The sequence below is a fragment of the Bombyx mori genome, chromosome 13 (assembly GCF_030269925.1).
Source record: "Bombyx mori chromosome 13, ASM3026992v2".
NCBI classification, from domain to species: Eukaryota; Metazoa; Arthropoda; class Insecta; order Lepidoptera; family Bombycidae; genus Bombyx; species Bombyx mori.
The window spans coordinates 7,287,148-7,309,388 of record NC_085119.1 but is presented as its reverse complement, the minus strand read 5'-3'; the positions used below and the strand labels follow the sequence as shown (position 1 = coordinate 7,309,388).

The window sequence follows — 22,241 nt, the reverse complement described above, 5'->3', positions numbered from 1 at the left end:
GACTCAATCGCCGCAGCAATTAGTTTTTAATCGAATAACAAAGAATCCTTATCTCTGAATCACGTGACTACTGACGCCTAAGAATTAAACTACTAGTTGGTAAACAGCTATCAGAATTTGAAGGTTTATCGTTAACATCGATTTTGGAATAGTCCGAACGAAAAGGAAATGCGAAACGATCATAAACCGTCTGCGATAATTATCCGTTTACACTCAGATATGTTTCCTACGTTATCGATAAATGATACCGATCATACATTTTTAATTCATTTGCAATCTAAATCGCGCAACCAGAGTGTTAAAACAAGACACGCTACACTCAAGTGATCGACCATTATGAATCTAAATTAAAAATAATAATACAAAAATATTTGTGTATTCGGTGTTAAAATTAAAAATAATGACGGAACCAATCCCGGGAACGTCCAACAAAAAGGAACTTCTCGACGAAATAGTAAACAGGAATAAGCTGGGAAATAAAAAATCTCATTCGGAAACTTCGTTGCAACAATACGGAGAAAATGACGATGTCTTCACTATAGACGCGGGTCAGGATCCTGGTGTAAGTATATTAATGTGTTTAACTCTAAAAAGTTGACTCTAAAAAGGCAAAAACTATATATATGTGATGTATTGTGAGTCCTGTAGGAACCACCGTCTTGCTTATTTCTGCTGGGAAGGAACGATTGGGCTGCCGTTACAGTATATAATAGAAATTTAAACCACTATTCACATTGTGATGTCTTTGCACCGTGGTAACCAAATAGCACCAAAAAACCCATAAGGTCGTTTGCTCATACTAACAAAAAGAACAATTGCTTATCCTGTTTTTTAAAAGATCGAGATCTGTTTTATTTCTATAGACAGGAGCCCGTGGCCTATCTTACATGAATACCCCAATGTGAACCTAGCTACATATTTTGAGACATGATTAAAATTTGTTTTTATAACAGCAACTCCCAATCGACTCTCTAACCAACAAAATATAAACAATAAGCGGTTAAAATTGTTGATTTTAGCAATAACAATTTTAATAAATTGTCATTGTAACAATGTCTGATTGTTTTCCTTCCCTGTTTAATGGTTGAATTCGACATTCCATCTAATCATTTCCATAATTTCTTCTCATAGTAAGTAATGAATTCGCCAAACGCTGGGATACCAGATTTAGATTTTTTAACACGGGATTATATCAACATCGATTTTCTGTTGTTTGACAAATACACACGAAAGAGTAGCTCTTTTTTATTATTACTTCGTATATTTTAAGTAAAACAAATTTTATCTCATCAGTATTTTTTTTATTTTTAACTTTTTTCGATATTTTCTCTTCGCCCGTCTTACAGTTATGTAATAGCCATCTCACTTTTTATAGTAATTTATTGTTCTTATCTGTATTGAATTTATCATCGGTACCTGTTGGATTAATCTTTTTAAAACCACTCGGAGAACGCAGTAGCAATATGCGGGGACTGGTAAGAAATTATATTCCAGTAACCCGCAAATGACTGTATAAATTACATTTATCATCAAACAAATTTCTTTTGTATCTAATTTTGCTCAAGTAAATTTAGAACTAAAAGATCAAGCTTTTACTCTTATGTCAACATCTAAATTGCAGAAAAAAAACTAAAATCATTTGTCAAGAAATCAAACATTATAATTAAATTTTCTTCAAAACAAAGTATGTAATACTTACATTGGTTTTCATATTGAATGTATGCACTAATAAAATTACTGACCAATATGGTGATATCATAGCTTAGGATAGCAATACCCCATCTCTATTCGTGGGCATCGTTAAAGGTATCTAAAGATTCACCGAAGAATAAACAGCAGCGATCTATGAGTGTTATACTAACATCATCTAGTGGTGGGTAGGTACCAGAATCCTATTTATTTCCGAAGCCAAGCGTTTCGGTTTGGGCACTCAGATAGCCGTTAAACAAAATAATTGAAACTTCATGGTTCAAGATAGTTCGTGACATTCCCACCGTGATGTCTATCGGCTCCAGTAATCACTTCACCGTAAGCTTGTGCGCCCATCTATGCAATAAAAATACGACAATCATACAATTTACAACAGCATCATGACTGTTACATTAATAACGATTTTGTACAATTCTTTCAGGTCCTCAATGCATCTTTAACAAACTTACAAAATGCAGACGACAATCCAAATCGAAAGCGGACCATGTCCCAGCCAGGTCCTGTGTCTGGTAGCCTCTTGACCGCGTCAGCCGCCCGTGCTGCGAGGAAACGACCTCAAAAGAACGTCATGTACGCCCCGGACCTAGAAAGAAGTGTAAGTTTAGTCTACTCTAGAAATAAATAGTAATATTTTAAAGTAGTAACTTAGTATAGGCGCGATTTCTAAATTTATTCAATAATAATTAGATTTCATTCAATGTACCTGAACGAAATGAGGAATTCGATTTTCGTGATTAAGTTTTAACTTTAAATTCCAGTCGATAAATATTATGTATACATATACAAAAAAAAATGTCAGCAAAAGAGACGTGCTTGTTTAGAAGACGCGTCAGCATATCAAAGGGATTTGGGTCCAATAACTACTTCAGGATGTTCGTTTTATGTCAGTGTTTAAAATATAAACCTAATATATTCAACGGTAGGGAGTAGGTTGGCTCTGCCTCTCGAATTGCTGACGTCCATGGGCGACGGTAACCACTTACAATCAGGAGGGCCGTACGCTCGTCTGCCTACAAGGGCATTAAAAAAATGTAACTCATCAGTTACTCACATCGTAGTGTTAAGTACATGCATATCACGGAACAAAATGTTTAAAATATACTCACAGACGTAGCATAAATGACTTATAAGCAATGCATACACGAATGTTCTACGCAAACAATCACTTCATATCAATCACATGATTTTCCGATTTCGGCTGATATTAGTCTTGATAGATAGGTATGCAATAATTAGTAGATTAGATTTCATTTCCTCGCAAATTATAATTAGTTTAAAATTTTCTGAGGTCAATCTCTGATAAATAATTTTTATTGTGTTATATACTATAAAAATATTACTAGTAGCCCCTAAATGAAAAACTATATATTTTCCGGTAATTATTATGTTCTAGCAACACTTTTTAGTGCTAATCTCCACTAATTAAGTGAAATTATATTTAAACCGAAAATGTCCCACGTTAATTTCACAATTTAAAAATAACTAGACGATGACCGAGCCTTGCTTGGGTTTTTTTTTGATAACGCTATCTTGTTGTGTCTTTAAAGCGGTTAGTTGCCCTCAATTAAGAAAAATAGTATTATTATTCGCCAATAGATGTCGGGAAGAGTTGATTATTGAAAAAAATGAATATAACAACATATTCTGAAAATAAATCGTAGCTAGATCGAGTATCGCCCCCGAAATCCCCTGTATACTAAATTTTATGAAAATCGTTGGAGCCGTTTCCGAGATTCAGATTATATATTATATATTAATATACAAGAATTGCTCGTTTAAAGGTGTTAGATGTGACTCTTACGTTTGTGATTGAATGTTTTTGTCTATGTCACTTTCCGGCCCGTGAGTTATCTTTGCATAAAATCATCTCATCCGTAGCCACGTTCTGGCCTGAAAGAAAAAAAAACTTTTGAATGTATAATTCATTGGCAAAAATTTTTTTTTACAAGCTCTACATTTAGACCCCTATACCATATTGAGCTGAGAGCCGCGTTACGGTACTTTTGAAACAACAAAAAGAGGCGATAAGTCAGTTAAATGTATGTAAGTGTTGGACTCCCTAAAAATCTTAATAACGCACTTACGTGTTTTTTTGCATAAATGAATTCAAAAGACTTCATTATTGTATAGAAGTCAACATATATTTTTTTCCTACCTATTCTAATAACCTCGAGGGGTTATTCTAGATTCGCCGAACTAGTAGGTGAGCTCATGGGGCTCAAACCTGACGACGTTGCTAACACGAACCCTAGCAAGAGCCGTGCTTCGCAGAACCTACCCCCGGAACGGAAGATTTCCCTTCAAAACATATAAATCTCTCGCCTTTTAGCTAATCTACAGTAATTTAGCTTTACTATATTGTAGATGTTTTTTTTATTGCTTAAATGGGTGGACGAGCTCACAGCCCACCTGGTGTTAAGTGGTTACTGAAGCCCATAGACATCTATAACGTAAATGCGCCACCCACCTTGAGATATAAGTTCTAGGGTCTCAGTATAAACCGAAACGCATTACTGCTTCACGGAAGAAATAGGCAGGGTGGTGGTACCTACCCGTGCGGACTCACAAGAAGTCCTACCACCAGTAATTACGTAAATTATAATTTTGCGGGTTTCATTTTTATTACACGATGCTATTCCTTCACCGTGGAAGTCAATCGTGAACATTTGTTGGGTACGTATTTCATTAGAAAAATTGGTACCCGCCTGGGATTCAAACACCGGTGCATCGCTCAACACGAATGCACCGGACGTCTTATCCTTTAGGCCACGACGACTTCATCGTAAATGCGCCACTCACCTTGAGATATAAGTTCTAAGGTCTCAAGTATAGTTACGCATGTCCTTACTTAGGAGGTAATCGCACCGCAATCGCAAAAATCATTGTTCTAAATCTATTAAGATTAATTTTGTTATTTTTGGAACACCCGTCACACTCATATTAAAATGGTGTTATAAAAATAAATTTTATATTATAAATATTTTTTTTATTGATAACGTCAATTATGGCAATAAAACGTTTGAATTGTAATTTTCGTTTACTGTGAACCTGAATATATTATGATTTTTAATAACAAACATAACTGATATGATTTAACCAATATTTTTACGGAATTCGCGAGGGACTCTGCAAGTGGCTACTAGCTTTTTGGATAGGCGGAGCATCACGGTCGTTGTAGAAGCTTGAACAAGCTTCGGATCTCTCCCCCACGCTTTACATCCTGTACATCAATGACATGCTATCTATTGATGGCATGCATTTCTATGCGGATTACAGCACGGGGGATGCACGATATATCAGTCACCAGAATCTCTCTCGGAACGTGGTGCAGAGACGATCAAAACTTGTATCGTAGAACTTGTGAAGTGGAAAATTCTCTGGGGTGAATCTCCGAGTGAGGTGAATTTAATTTAGTTCAATGAAGCGGTTGAAGACATAGGTTTGTGCGCTCACTCCGAAAAAGGATCCTTTTGCCATGGTGTCGCAATTTCAAGGAGTTCTCCTGCAAACTTCCACGATTATTGGTGCCGATGTTTCGAGCAATGGCCAAATTTGGAGTCATTTGGAGGGCGAAGCCAAGTTGGGGTCTAGAATGCTGTAAGTCCTCAACAGAGTGAAGCCGTAGTTCCCGCCTGGACAAAGACCTTTACTTTACAAAGCACAGGCCCGCCCTCGGGTGGAGTATTCCTCCCACCGCTGGAGCGGGGCTCCCAAATACTAACTACTTCCATTTGACTCCATATAGAAGAAGGCCATTAGGATTGTCAATAATCCCATTCTCATGGATCGTTTGGAGCCTCTGGGTCTGCGGATGGGGACTTCGGCTCTCTCTGTATTTTGTACCGTATGTTCCATGGGGACCGCTCTGAAGACTTGTTTGAGATGATCCCATCATCTCGTTAGTACTATCACACCGCCCGCCACCGAAGTATTGGTGCGCTTCTAGAGATTTTTTTTTACATGCACCATCCGGCTTTGGAACCACCTCCCGTGTACGGTATTTCTCGAGCGCTATGATATCTCCTTCTTCAAACGAGGCTTGTGTAGAGTACTTAATGCTAGGCAGTGGCTTGACTCTGCCTCTGGCGTTGTTGACGTCTATGAGCGACGGTAATCACACACCATCAGGACGGCTGTGTGCTCGTCGGCCTACAAGGCCAAATAAAATACAAAAAAATGAAATAGATTTTCTCGTTGCGTATATAACACCGTGTAAATAAAAACCGCTGTATCAAAATTATACATAGATCACGATCTTCTCGTGATTGTATTTAAATGCATATTCATTATACTTTTTAAAATCATCCAGTCATTCGAAAAATAGATCGTCTCGACCTTATGTTGAATGTATTTATTTGGCTCTGATAAAAGTTTATTATTTAGCAGTAGTAACCTTAATAAACCCATAAACAACGTGACAACAGAGCTGATAACGATTGTTTATCAAATCGAAGTAAATTTCATGAAAAATGAGAAATTAATTTCAATAAACAGGTGAAAAGTAAGTAGGTACATCATTGTGATTATTCAGTTTTAATGTTAGCGTTGTTTAGTAACGTATTCGCGAAATTTCAATATTAGACTCAGAGAGTACCGAGCTCTTTACAATTCGCTTGTAAATTATTTAAAAAATCACGTATGGATCATAAACAGCTAAATCAAATCTACAGTAGGAAGATTAAATATACGTCAAAAGTACGATTAATTAATAATTATGATAAGCTATCGACCTGATCCGATTAAACCTGAAGAGATTCGTTGTAACTAGTTCTGTTCCTGTAGAGATAGCAGAAATATTTAAAAAAACTCATGTTTCTAAAGCTGTTTTAACTTTAAAATATATTCAAACTATGTTTAAAACTACCAATGTTGTTTAAACAACCAATCGGTGTGTTAGGGTTCAATGGTTTGTAATGATTTTTAAGTCGGACAAATATGGATGCAACGAAATATTTTTATTATTGTTTTTTTTAAATCTTAATATTTTTATATATACTTAATGCCTATGGTTATGTACGTGATTATTTACTACATATTAAAAACAAAAAAAACATGATTACTTTTGTTTAAAATACACAGGACAATATGATGATACATAGATAATTTAGACTTTATAGCCGTTATTGTATAGATGCTGACAAAAAAGAACAAACCTGAAATTCGCTGAATATCTACTTCAGCAACGTATGAAACTTTATTAGTTTATTCTAATTGAAAATATACTTGAAAATGACGCTTCATTTAGTTTATCATTCTCCTGATATAAAAATAAAACGATAAAAGGTAAAGGGCGAACGTAGCTCCATAGTATCGAATAGCGGGCAACACGGGCCGTGTTTGTGAGGCGGGTCACTCTCGCGCAGCGAACTGGAAACCTTTTGAGTCCAGCCGGCCGCGAGCCCCCCCTGCAACCCCCGGCGCCACCCCCTGTAAATAGCGACTGCGGGCTCCCGTGCCGCCCCAACGCCTCGCCTAATGAAAATTCAATCTCTTTATTTTTATTTCCCCTGCATCGACTGTTAACGCCACAAACACTCAATCGAAATATTTATTAACGACTTCTTAATCAACGTCCTATCTAAATCGTGACAGCGCGATACCGGGCGCCGCTAATTCATTTTTCATTAATCTCGTATTTTTATTGAATCAATGATAAGGTTTTCTTAGAAATCCAAATATTTTGTTACGGCTCTTAAATGAATTGACCGGCTCTAAGTATTATCCTTCGAATTTGTTACTAACATGAAGATCAGCGACTGGGACGATAACCATAATATACAGTTTGCATGTTGTAAAGCAACACTCCGGTTTGAGCCCGTGAGCTCACCTACGCCTCAAGGAGAAGCTGGAAGGAGAAACCTCTCCAGGCTATCAGCATAGGTAGGAAAAACAGGAAAAAAATAATGAAACAATCCCATCTATACTTATAATATTATAAAGCTGAAGAGTTTGTTTATTTGAACGCGCTAATCTCAGGAATTACTGGTCCGATTTTTTAAATTATTTCAGTGTTAGATAGCCCACTTATCGAGGAAGGCTATATGTTATATAACATTACGCTAAGTCGTCGTGGCCTAAAGGATAAGACGTCCGGTGCATTCGTATCTAAGATGCGTTGCACCGATGTTCGTATCCCGCAGGCGGGTACCAATTTTTCTAATGAAATACGTACTCAACAAATGTTCACGATTGACTTCCATGGTGAAGGAATAACATCGTGCAATAAAAATCAAACCCGCAAAATTATAATTTGCGTAATTACTGGTGGTAGGACCTCTTGTGAGTCCGCACGGGTAGGTACCACCACCCTGCCTATTTCTGCCGTGAAGCAGTAATGCGTTTCGGTTTGAAGGGTGGGGCAGCCGTTGTAACTATACTTGAGACCTTAGAACTTGTATCTCAAGGTGGGTGGCGCATTTACGTTGTGGATGTCTATGGGCTCCAGTAACCACTTAACACCAGGTGGGCTGTGAGCTCGTCCACCCATCTAAGCAATAAAAAAAAAAAAAAAAAAAAAAACTAATACAAGCTTAGCACCAATAAATAATGTTTCAAAATCGTGGTTTTTTTTCCCTTTTGAGAGCTTCCGCTGCGTGGGCTGCAGAAATAGTTAAACTTTCGATAAAATAATGTACGTTAGAATTGTTCCCCTTTAAAAGATCTATAAAAAAGTTCCCGACAGCTTATGTTTATATGTTAAAGTTGGCTCACTATCATACACATTTTTTATCCTTACCAAATTTGTTCTAACATAAAGCATTATTTGTGTACGATTCCACACGGACGAAGTCGCGGGCAAAAGCTAGTTAGTTATAAACTAAAACTAATACAGTACGCTTTCATGAAGGTAAACCTGCAAAATTTCCGATCAAGCTGCTGTACAATAGAGCGTGTACACAGTTTGTTCCAATTTCGCAGTAAAGCGTTTTTTGAACGTCAGCACAGCCCGAAATTCGTAGCACGGGAACGCGAGACAACGTAATGGGATTATAGTGAAATACAGGGCGGCGTCGATCGAGAGAAACAAGCGACTAATGAAGTTATTAATCGGATTTTATACGGCTTTTGATGTTTATATCTACCGCTTGTTCTCTATGTTGTATGAGCTTATGAAATGTCACATATAAGAAAAAAAAATCAGGAGACATCCTATTTGTGAGTTTGCGCACGCAATTTAGTGGACTGACTTAGAAGCGATTTTAGTGAACGATTGCTAGCAGATTAGTTACAGACAGCGGTTGTTCGATAATACGAAAGCGGTTTTAAGGTGCAACGAAATTGCAAATATACGTTTTTCTGAATAAATTAATAAATATGTAAGCATTGTTATTAATATTTTATATAAATCTTTTCAGGAATCGACCAGTGATAGGCTGCGGTCGAGTAATGGTGGTGATTCGGGTACAGCCACGCCGACAGGTACGTCCGTTTAAGACAGTTTAAGTAAAAGTAATCAAACTAAATAAATTATTTTCGTTCATGTGACTATTTATTAATTTCTTTACATAATAACGTAACATTAATAACGTATTTTTTTCAGGTGAAAGAGGTAGTCCACTTCCGTACAATGGTTTGAATAATAATTCAAAGAATGGCGACATCAAATCATTAAGTGAGTTATTGGTATTTTTTTTAAAACGACAGTAAGCTGTATTTGTATTCATTTGTTTTTAGATTACCGCTACAGTAATGAAATAAAAATTTGACGTACAAGGAACTAGGGATCTTTATTCTCGACTTCTGCGAGTGCACCATCTCGCAGAAGGAGGCGGCGGGGCGCGTGAGAGACGCACAAGCCCGCCGTCATCAAGCGGGGGCCACGGAGCCAGATCTGACCCAAGCCCTGGCCCTCTAAGTGTTTTGGGTCCCACTCACATGTCGGTCTGGGGACCGGCGAAGGGGGCCCAAGAAGACGACGTGCAAGCTGCTCTGCACGCGTTTACGTAAGAGCATCCGGGTGATGGAAGGCCGGCTATCCTCGACCCACGCTGGTTCTGGCCCAGCGGGCATTCCGTAGGATAAGTCAATCTAACCGGCGCCATCTAGGCGGGCTTCGGATAGCCTGCCGACCGAGAGGGCCGTTGGTCGTGGCGCCGACGACCGCCGGTCCGGCGTCCCGAGGGGGAGGGTGATGGGAGAGATGTGCTTCGCATTAAACGCTTCACTTTCCCCCCTTTGCCTTTTCATGAGTTCTGACTCATGCGAGGTTTGGAAGTTGATTGTTGAGCGACAGGAGGCTCTAGTTAGTTCGACTCTGACATGCCCCGCTCTCCATCCCTAGTGGAGGGCGGAAGTCCGGCGATTTCCTCCTGAACAAAAAAAAGGGATCTTTAGTGGCTTCGTTAATTACAACTTTGAAATCTAAACAATAAAGTCTTTGTGTTATTGCATGTGATCATCATGTAGCGTTCTTTATAAAGGACTGCCTAAGAATAAATCTTATCATTCAGTGTGCAAAATTTTGGCTTAGTCATTATAAATAACAGCACCGATAAGAATTAAATTTGTAATGAAAACGTTATAAGCACACGATTAAATTTGTGTCGTATCACCCGAGAAATGCATTTAATACTTAACAAATATGTAACATTTATTTGATATGCCCACTGCAAAGAGTAACATTATAATTTGTTACTTTTTTAGTTATTTATTTTCATTAATAAGTCAAAAAATAATAATACTACTACTAGCACTACTTAGGCAGCGATCACATAAATGCTAAGGTTTGTGTGTACTTTGCTAGGAAATATTAGCCTGAACATGGGAGGCTAGTTGTTTTTGTTTTAAAAGATAATAATATGGATAATTGAAATTTGACCAAACGAAGAGATTTCATGCAGATCTTGATCATTTTTTATCGACAAAAGTGCCACGCTATTTAATTGTTTTAAATGAAATTACAGATAGCTACCGCTTATATATACCAACAAATGACTTGAAAGGTAGCGCTACACCAAGGAAGCGTTCAGTGGCCACAATGGACGCTCAGTCAATCAGATCTGTAGAGACGCATGCACCGCCGCCCACCAATCCAGAGGACAACAAAAAACAAACCAAGTACGAAATTTAATCATGTTAATCTTAAATGAATCTTAAACCTTACTCAGGTCTATACCAGAGTGACGAACATTGAAAATTTTTAGGACTAGTTTATAGGTGTTGTTTTCACGCAGGTAACGACAAGGTACAATCGGAAATATAATTTTTTTGTTATTCACGCCATTTGCATCTTTAGACGTAAAAGGAAAAGCGCTAGACAAGAGTTTCGAATAATAGTTTTAGGCTCTATTATTGTCTCTTCCCTTGATACTCCATTCAGACTGAAGACAGATTTTTTTTAATCCTAATTACTGGTGGTAGGACCTCTTGTGAGTCCGCGCGGATATGTACCACCACCCTGCCTATTTCTGCCGTGAAGCAGTAATGCGTTTCGGTTTGAAGAGTGGGGCAGCCGTTGTAACTATATTGAGAACCTTAGAACGTATATCTCAAGGTGGGTGGCACATTTACGTTGTAGATGTCTATGGGCTCCAGTAACCACTTAACAACAATGTGGGCTGTCAGCACGTCCACCCATCTAAGCAATAAAAAAAATGAAAAAAGTATATTAATCCAGTATTTTTCGTGTATGATGTTGAAACATAATACCTTAAACGTAATAAAATTTAAGATGAAACCTCAACCCATACCCTGTAAATCATGCTTTTGAGAACATTGTTTGAAACCATAAGCAACTAACCGTCTTTGGTTCGCGGATGGAACTTCAACATTAGTAAAATCGTCTTTGGCTCTTTCTGATACTTAAGTACCTCATATATGTCCAACTTTGTGTGTATATTTATAAATATAATACATTCTTAATAATTTCTAGGAAATACATTACGTTGATAACGAGCTGTATGTACGCAGTATTATTAGTGACGTTCGGCCTAATTATTTATATTGGAGACACGTTGGTCGAGCCCTCTGTTTCAGTGGTAAATATATTAACATTTTATGGCATTTTATCAACATATTGAATTAACATTAAACAATATTTGTTGAAGCCTTTTACATCTTGAAGACATACTATAAAGGAATACGTTGATTCATCTGAAAAATCTTATCATGTAGGTACTTGTTTGAATTAGAGTTTAAATAATAAACGAAGCGTCTGTAGTCTAATAAGTGAACATCCGGTATATTCGTGACGAGTGGTGCGACTAACTGGACATCCAATCAAGGGGCAAATGTAATATTTCTATCTAATCGTATCTAACTCATGTAATCAATACTTTCAAATATTAGGTAGCGTCATGTTGTTGCAAAAAGCCTACCTGCAAAATTTATAAAAGTCCCCTTTATATGGCGGCGTTCACTCATTCCAGTTTGAAAAGCTATGCAGCCGTTATAGTTTTACAATTGAGACTTTGGCCACATGGCAACCCAACAACACTAGGAGCGTTGAAGGACAGCAATCCAACATATACTTAGTTTATCCAGGAAATGCCACGGGTGCTTACGATTTCTCAACCATTCGATGTTTTCATTTACAGCGCCTGCTCGTCTACTAATTTCAGCTAATAAATATGAAACCATATTTGTTTCTTTACAGATATATTCCATCATACTGTGTGGCATCGGATTCCTGTATTTAATATTCTTAATAACAGATATAAACAGGTACAAAGCACTCGCTTTAAAGAACCTGAAAATTAAAGGGCTACACGAAGAAAAAATCGCTGAATTTTTTAGAAAACAAGAAGTGAGTCTTGTATTTTACATATTAATAGGCCGTAGACAGACTGTTCCCGAAGCTGAAGATGAGAACTACCTCCATACCGGAAAAATAAAACTTTACTATAACTTAATAGTTTACTAACTATTATAGAATGATTAGTAGCTTTAATAGTTGGAACCCTCAGCGCTAGGTGGTGGTCTGGCTGCGCCCCTTACAATTCCAGCCAGATTCTATGAGCTATGGTAAAACTTACCATCTGTTGATTTACTTATTTATTTATTTTATTTAATATATTTTGTACACACAGCTGTTAGAAAAGACCCGACAATAAGAATACAGAGTACAAGGGCACTACTTATTTCATGTTGAAATCTCTTCCAGTAGGCCCGCAAAAGGAAAGAAGAATTAGGAACACAAAACTAGTGCATACAGTAAACATTACATATAATAATATATACATATTAAAAGATACAAAACAATATATATACATACAAATACACAGACACACACACATATATATATATATATATACACATACACAAATATACTTACTTTATATTATAATAAATCTTTAGTTCATCTGTCTATTAAGGCTCAAAATAATACAGTCGGGTCAGTTTAAATATTGTGGACACCTCTCGCATTCCTTAGAGACTGTGGATCATGCGCGTTTCTATTTGTGTTACAATGCGGGCAATACGAATTTAATTAGTAAAGCTAATTTTTCATACCACTATGTTCATCAGGAATCATCCGCTTATCTGTATTGATATGTTTAAAATATTGATATGATCAATTTCTTGCCTACGAATAGAAGCAATTACTTATTGCTACATGCTATCTGAGTGCTTAAGCCGAAAGCAAGGAAGCAAAATACTATTAATTGCAAACATCAGATAAGAGCGTTATTGTTGCGTCACATTTTTTAAGGAACAAACTGTAAACAAATGATTAACTATCAGATAATAACTGAGTCTCATGACCGACGTACGTAAATAATTAATCATCATTCATTAATCTTATGTAGCACAGTGGCTACCATTTTGTTTTTTCTAAGGCTCCCGGCATTAGCTTCACATAGCATATGCTATCGAAGAAGGAGAAGCCAAGTTTACGGCCCAACAAATATTCAGAACATAAGATAAGTCTGAGAGCACTATCTCCTCTTTTTTTTTTTTTTTTTTTATTGCCCTTGTAGGCAGACGAGCATACGGCCCACCTGATGGTGAGTGGTTACCGTCGCCCATGGACTTCAGCAATGCCAGGGGCAGAGCCAAGCCGCTGCCTACCGATTGGCATCCTCAATTGGCAAACTAATTAATAATTGGGTCCAGTACTTAAACCAGCCTGAGCTATATTTTAGTGTAGTTTTTTTTAATCAATTAACAAGTAATAATGCTCGCATATATTACTGATATGAAATTACAGTTATAAAATTATCAATTACAATTTCGAAATGGAGGGACAATTTTTGATATTTTCCCATGCCCACGGCCATGCCCACGCCCACGCCCACACGCACACGCACACGCACACGCACACACGCACACGCACACACGCACACGCACACGCACACATGCGTAGCTTATAGGAACTATGCCATTCATATTTTATTTAGCCATCAGTAACCCAATAATTGTACCAAATAGGTGTTCACACAGCTTAATGTTGCAGGAAGATTTCGGCGCGCCCGGTACTCCAGGCGACCGAACTCCAGAGTTTAAAGCACCGAATTTTCGACCACCAACTCTTATTCCCATGCTACACCAGTACTGCTTCAGCCAGGGCCGGCATTCAGGCAGTTTTTATCTTAAACTCGGGGCTGCAGGTGCGGAATTTCCTATCCTGTCCTATGCTATCCTTCAGCTCACCGACGTCTACTGCTGGACATAGACCTTCCCCAAGCCTCGCCACACCGTAATTTACCAACTCTTTACTTTTCCAACTTTGAGGCAGTTTTTTATTATATAGTCCTACAGCTCATTTAGTATTGATTTCCGCTATTCACCTTAAAACAATGATAATGCCGCTGTCAATGTATCAAATATTTTACACATAAATGATTAACCAAATCTACCAAATTATTTTTGCTAGTGTATTTAGGTAATGTCATTTGAATGATATCATTCATCATATCATTATTGCAGAACATAATTAGCATTTGAAAATTCTATGAATCATCCACACAAAATTTCCTGCAGTTATCCACAGAATCCTATTTTCTGTGGCTACGCCTTTAAAATTCCCAATAAATTTCACTGAATTTTAGACGATTTTCTAAATTTTCCAGGTTTCGCTTTGGGCCATTTGATCCATTCCGTTCTCCTCCTTGCTGTTCAGATAGGACATTTTTTGGACGAAGACGTAAACAATGATGATTGCGTTAACATACTGCAAGTTGTTCTCGACGTGATGTTCCCGTTGTATTGTTTCGTGCAACTTTACTTTATATTTAAATATTCGAATGTCATCATTTTACGATATCAGGTAACATATAAAGTTTTATATTAAAATTAACAATGATTTGCTTTTCCCATTCTCACTAATAATGATAATTAACTTAGACCGAGGAAGACTCATAAGCTACTATTATTTTTATCAATTAATAGATTTTATATATCAGATATGGGTATTTGTTTTACCAAAGCTTATGCATACTATTACAATGCTGTCACCAATTTGGAGATACGAGAAGAAGATAATAATTGCATTAGAAATTAGAAATTTGTCGCATTCATATGCCATGTTATTCCTTCGTCGCGGTACTCCAACACTACACTTAAACTTCAGTCTTTCTCGTATCAAATGAAAGAAAGTAAATATATATTTTTTAAAACCAATAAAACAATTTCTTTTTTGTAATTTATGATTTAATCTATTTCCAGAATCTAGCTAGATTCGCCTTCATGCATATGATCGGCAGTAGTCTTTGTTTCTGGGTGTCGGCCATTGTACGTGAGACTATCTTAGGGCTAACTCTGTACGCGAACAGTATTTATGGAAACAATAATTACAATTATGAAGGATACTCGAACCCGACTGGTAGGTTTTTTTTATATTTATTATTTAGGACTGAGGGTCATGAGCTCATTCAGCCATTAATTAAAAATAAAACTTCTAAAAGTTATATTATCGTTTTATTATAGCAATTGAAGACGCGATGATATTTTATAATAATTAATTTCAGACTACGAGCTGTCAGCTATACGTGAAACGAATAGATTTTTGAATGTCAGCAATCTATTTAATGAAGAATGCATTGGATCGAAGGCGATTTCAACTATATTTGAGAGCTTCTCACCGTACCTTTACCCGTTCAGCGTCGAATTCAACATTTTGATCGGTAATTAGCTGTTTATCACTATTAAATCTATTTTAAATGTACACGTATATATTTAATTTTTTCCCAATAAATGAATAATCTATTCAGGTGTGTAATTTTAAGTATATAAATTTGTTTGTACTCCAGTGTATTTATAGGAGAATTATTTTTAAAAGTACTTATAATCTACGATTGAATTCAAATGATCGTATTTTTTTATTTAATTCTGCTATAATGATGGAGTCGTAAATATTAAAGCCAAAGCCAAGACACCCTCGAAATTCAAGTAAATCCATCATTGAAATCGTTTAAATGTGGAACGATCATCCAAAATTCAATACGCTTAAAATCATTGATCCACACAAATCTAAATTCTTAATGATCTGATTTCTGTACGCAAACTCACCTGACTTCGTTTTTTTTCTTCATGAATGATGTATTTAAATTTAATATTTTTAGTTGCTGTTTATTTCATCATTTGGAGCAACATCGGTAACTGCGACAATGAAGATAACGAGTCGGAATTAAATTCTACTGACGACGATAATACAACCATTTGCAGGTTCACTGATTTGTATAATTGTTCTCGGTGTAATGTAAGAGTGCTCGATATCTCGAAAGGCAAATAAATACTGTTTTATAGATTGGAAACAACTATATTTTGTTACGCTCAGCAAATATCTGTTGTTCTAGTAACATCAGACTTCGTGAACTTGTAATCTCAAATGAAAAAGTCGAGCAATGCTCGAAAGTTTATTGGCTTCTCGCTTAATATATTTATTGAGCATTTTACATTGCAGTGCAATGTGTTTTGTATTAGAAAAAATAACTTTAACTATAAGGAATTATTAGCACTTGTCATCGTTTTCGCGGACAATATTTTACTTTCATACTCGCTTACACATGTAATCGTGAACTACATAACATCTCTGACATTGAAATTTGTGATTTTTGTTCCTTTCTATCTATACATTGCTAACAAGAGCGGGTGTGTAAGTAAAAAAATTGACTATCATCCGCTAGACGTGATAGGAAACCGGGTGATGGTAGGCCTAGTTCCCCCGACTGCTACGGGGGAACTAGGCCTGCAGCTGCAGCAATCGCCATCAAGGCGGGCTCCCGGCCTGTCGACCGAGGGAACCGGTGGTCGTGTCGTCGGTCGGGGGGAGGGGGGGGTGTCATATGTTCTACGTCAACCCTGTCCCGCCGTTTCAATAGCCCCGACTGGTCACCGGCCCGGTCCGGGGTAGGGCGCCGGCTTGAGCGGCAGAAGTTTTAGTGAAGTTCAACTTCCACATACAAGGTGATTTTCACCTGTGAAAAAAACATCCTCTAGAAGTATGTAAAAAACCATTTCATCATTAATTGCTCTAATAGTAATGTTGTGATGAGTACATACCCTATCTCTCAATTTCATATATTTTCAAAGTAAATAATAATCATTGGAGTTTCCTAAGCAATTATTCACTAATCTGTTTTTACGCTCACAGAATCCCAACAGCAAATGAAGAAAACGATTTTACCAGCAACATTGTGATTTACGCTGACTGTCACGCCTCCAACAAAGGACTATTCGCAGGATTGATCCTGATGGTTATCATCGCTGGAATGCTCATCATTGGATTCGTCTTCAGCAGCGTTGGCGAGTGAGTACCTATACATAAAAATTAATAGACACAAGCCACTGAACTTCTCACCGGATCTTTTGTAGGTCAAGATTCCGATCCCGTTGTAGATTCAGAGAAGCACTGCTCTTATTGGATTGCTAGCTAGATGTTGGCAAGTTCTCTCAGGTTGAGCCTTGTAAGCTGGCACACCAGTCATAGCGAAGCAGGAATAGCCCTTCGAGGCTACTGGCGGAGAGCTATGCCAAAAAAAAAAATAGATTGAATTAAAAATCGATTCTATAACTATGTATAATATATTATATAAAACTAAAATGTGTCGCAACAAAACATTACAATATACTTAATGCTGTGTAATAATAAAATATCACAGATAAACTTAAATACTGACCTGATTCAACCAACTAATAATTAAATGATGTTACCAGTGTCTTACATAATATAATCATGAGTACGTCCGAAAAGATAGTACATATATGCATTAAGGAATGGAAGGCAGAGTCCATTCTACGGGTCGTGAGTTCATCCCTGTGCTAGTATAAATCTTTAATCCATACAATTTTTCTTAATAGGGAATTTTTGGAGCTCGGTTATCTCCTGAATAACTGTACAAAACTCACATTACACACGTTGATGCTGATTGCTTCTTTGGTGACGTTGAATCAACTGAGGAAACTGGATATCAACGAGCACCCTATCTCTCTACTGGACGACGTTTTACTCTTTATCTGCCTACCAGCTTTCTTCATGGAAACATTTTTCTCTCTGATTGCTACAATAAGCATTTTGAACATAGTTAAAACTATCGATTTTATTGTAATGGTATGTATTTAATTTCTTCAAATTAAGGTTTGTCCACTATTTAGGAGGTAGCTTAATTAATTTTTTTTATTAACTAATTGAAAAATCATAAGTTTGTTGGAAAAAAAGAATTATATAACGACGCTGATATTTAAAAATAGTTTATTTTCTAATTTTGTCAGCAATTAATTGAATTTGAATGACAAAAAGGCAAAATTTTTGCTGTTGCATCATAGGTATAAGTTTGTAAACTAATCCAGAGCTACGCACTTTTTAGTGCCATCCATGATTTAAGATTATAACCTCGGTCGTTTATAGACTAAATTTGTTGCGCTCCACTAAGGACTTTTTCAAACCATATTTGAAGAAAAACTAGCCTCCACAAATGCTTTGAAAAAATATCTTATATAGATTCATTATAATAATACTCATTAGTCTCGATGTCTTCGTTAAAGGATCCATCACTGATTCTATCGAGTATTACTTTCATGGCATTTTTTATTAAATTGCTTAACACTTTGACTGTATCGCTACCCTGCGTGGCGCAATAGATTAATTATGACGATTCCTATACTAAAACTAAACTCCTCGATTGGCTCAAAAGGTTAATCTGTGTACATTTAATTTATAACGTGTATTCCATTTAATCGTCAAGATAAAATCTATATATATCTATATACATAAAAATGAATTGCTGTTCGTTAGTCTCGCTAAAACTCGAGAACGGCTGGACCGATTTGGCTAATTTTAGTCTTGAATGATTTGTGGAAGTCCAGAGAAGGTTTAAAAGGTAGATAAATATGAAAATGCTCGGAATTAAATAAAAATAATAATTTTGTTTTTCCTTTGATTTGTCCCCCGGACGTCGGACGGATTCCTTTTGTTAGTTTTAAGTTTATTTTATACAATAGTTTAGGTTTTTTATTTATCGATTGAGGCACTACGAAGTCTGCCGGGTCAGCTAGTACTTTTATAAATATGTATTATGTAACTTGTTCCGTCCGCTTTTACAGTTCATCCAAGTGACAATTCAAACTCCGCTCATAATGGACGGGCTCCGTCGGTGCAGCAATACAAAGAAGCTTCGCCGTTCAAAGCCCGGTCGGGAGCTGCTCATGTTTCTGCTCATCGCCAACGTGGGAATGTGGCTGCTCTACACATTCTCCTACAAGTCCCCGGAGAGCCTGGACGAGAGATACGCTTTCTACGGAAAAGTGTTGTGGAGCATCCTCGGTCACGTCAGCTTGCCTCTGATCATGTTCTACAGGTTCCATTCGAGCGTCTGCTTTGCTGATATATGGGATTCGGCTTACAAACCCGGCTCGGAACACTAAAAGAATTAGCTTTAACGAACTCGTGTCGTCATTATTAAGTTTCGTACGAATTAGGGAAGCATAGTCAAAGTTAATATTAAATATATTTTGTTTATTATAATTAAGGACAATTAACATTGTTATAGTGATAAAAAAGGTATTTTATAAGATTTTAAAGAATAATGTAGTTGTGAAAATGTATATAGTTCGGTGAACAATATCTTCCGCAATTGAAATGTACTTAAAATAAATCAAATAGTGTATAAAATAGTGTATAAAACTTTAGAATAAACATCTAAAACGCCCATTGTTTTTTATTTATTTTCTTTTTAATATTTAAAAATCTATTTGAAATATCTACTAAATATATTCCAATTTTATTACCTGCAGTTTAGGCATACGTAATATGTATTTTTTTTTTTTTTTTTTTATTGCTTAGATGGTTGGACGAGCTCACAGCCCACCTGATGTTAAGTGGTTACTGGAGCCCATAGACATCTACAACGTAAATGCGCCACCCACCTTGAGATATAAGTTGTAAGGTCTCAGTATAGTTACAACGGCTGCCCCACCCTTCAAACCGAAACGCATTACTGCTTCACGGCAGAAATAGGCAGGGTGGTGGTACCTACCCGCGCGGACTCACAACAGGTCCTACCACCAGTAAATGTGCCTAAAACTAATTAAATGTGAACAATATACACACTAGGGGTTTTAAACAAGTTTTAATTAGTCCAATACACTGTATATTATAATATTTATAGTACACTTAGTTATTAGTTATAATACTGAAGAAGGTCATTAAGTATTAATTTAATAATAATAATGATCGTCATTCAATAATAATAAGTAATTGTTACTAAAAATTATGGTAGATACGATATTTTAGCAATAAAGTTGAGAGATATCCGCAACACTTTTATCGCAAGCCATAACTTAAACCTATTGCTTATTGACCAGACTGTGAGTTTATATATTTAAAACTAAAAGGATTGTTTGATATATGAATTTGTCTTCAAGACAATTACGAGGAGTGGAGACAGTTAGAGAGAGAGAGAGAGAGAGAGAGAGAAAGTGTTCTAGTAAGTAAGATTGAATACTAGAAGTGGCAGTAGTAGCTCGAAGTTTCCGCGAACGCATAATCGCGGCAAAATAAAGATATCACACACACGTACAAATCTTTGTCAAATAAAATAACATAAAAATTAAATATTTTTTTTTTATATATGAGTCGTCTATTATCAAAGGTGGCAATCTGTGCATTTGGACAAAAAAATTTTATTGATATGTCAATAGAGATTGATTTGAATATAATCGTCTCCTTCAAAGAATACGGTTCAAAACCTGCATTAAATAAAGGTTAATAGTTAACCTGTTATTTATCTAAGATGTCGTTCCGAAGAGTTTTGTGACTGCCAATGGAATACAAAGTCAATAATTCGTTTTTCTGATTTACCAATCATTGTCCAAAAGCACATTGCCGGCTTTGATAATAGTCGACTCATATACAATCACGCCACGTTAACAAGTCCCGTGGTAAGTTCGTAAAGAACTTGTGTTACAGGTACCAGATAACGGAAATAAATGTAATATATTTATTATACACATACATATATTTAATATACATCCATAACCCTGGAAAAGACATTTATATTTATCATACAAATATCTTCCCTTGGCGGGATTCGAACCCGCGACCCCCTTGTGTAGTGACCATGTCACTTACCACTACACCAGACGGCCGTCTAAAAACATAAATAAACCATAAATAAAAAAATAAAACATAAATAAAATGAAACTTTAGTGGATAAAAGAAAACCTTGTATCCAATATGATTTCTCAACAGTAGTTACTAATACCAGTGGTCCTCTCCGGTAGTCGAAATACAACTATAATTAATTGAAATTATAATACACTATTCTATTGTCAAAGATTTACTTCTATAATCACAGATTTCGCCAAGACTACACCTTAGACAAATATTAATAAAGACAAACAATATATTCTCAATTCGACCACAGACTACAAACATGATAGTGTGCGTAATGCTTTTTTTTATTGATTTAATGTATTTTTTATGAATAATTTAAAGACAAAAATTTTAACATTCTGCACTCCTCTATATTTTCTATAAGCGTGGGAAATTTTATACTTCTCCGTCCGCGCAATTTTCTTAAAACAAAACAAAGTTTTTACTTCACGTATTAATATATAGATTTTCAATACTCATATCAACAAACCTTACCTTCTCAGTTTACGAATTATTTCCACAAATGAGTCGTCTATTATCAAAGGTGGCAATCTGTGCATTTGGACAAAAAAATGTTATTGATATGTCAATACAGATTGATTTGAATATAATCGTCTCCTTCAAAGAATACGGTTCAAAACCTGCATTAAATAAAGGTTAATAGTTAACCTGTTATTTATCTAAGATGTCATTCCGAAGAGTTTTGTGACTGCCAATGGAATGCAAAGTCAATAATTCGTTTTTCTGATTTACCAATATTGTTCAAAAGTCAGATTGCCGGCTTTGATAATAGACGACTCAAATGCTCTCCACTGTAATGTATTGCACGACACGCAACAATAAAGCACGTTTCCAGCCACCGTCTTAGCTGACCGACTGCGAAGACTAATTAACGTTGCGGCAACCTGATGCAATTATCGAATATTAGGTTAAGTACTCGACGTCCAGCCTCCCTGGTCGAGACGATGCACTTAAGTCCAGGTACAACTCAGTTATCAAG

The 22,241-nt window shown here is 36.4% G+C and overlaps 1 protein-coding gene across 1 annotated transcript; it reads left to right on the top strand.

The window, feature by feature from the left end:
- Positions 1-268: 268 nt before the first annotated feature.
- LOC101737355 (proton channel OtopLc) lies at positions 269-19,796 on the top strand. The gene is made up of 15 exons (XM_038015085.2): positions 269-562; positions 2,132-2,305; positions 9,066-9,129; positions 9,251-9,322; positions 10,614-10,767; positions 11,582-11,687; positions 12,305-12,454; positions 14,105-14,258; positions 14,721-14,917; positions 15,316-15,472; positions 15,618-15,773; positions 16,212-16,314; positions 17,243-17,398; positions 17,950-18,199; positions 19,192-19,796. Exons 1-15 carry the CDS (start codon positions 401-403, stop codon positions 19,510-19,512), a joined length of 2,376 nt encoding a protein of 791 aa, XP_037871013.1. The 5' UTR covers positions 269-400; the 3' UTR covers positions 19,513-19,796.
- The last annotated feature ends 2,445 nt before the right edge of the window (positions 19,797-22,241 follow it).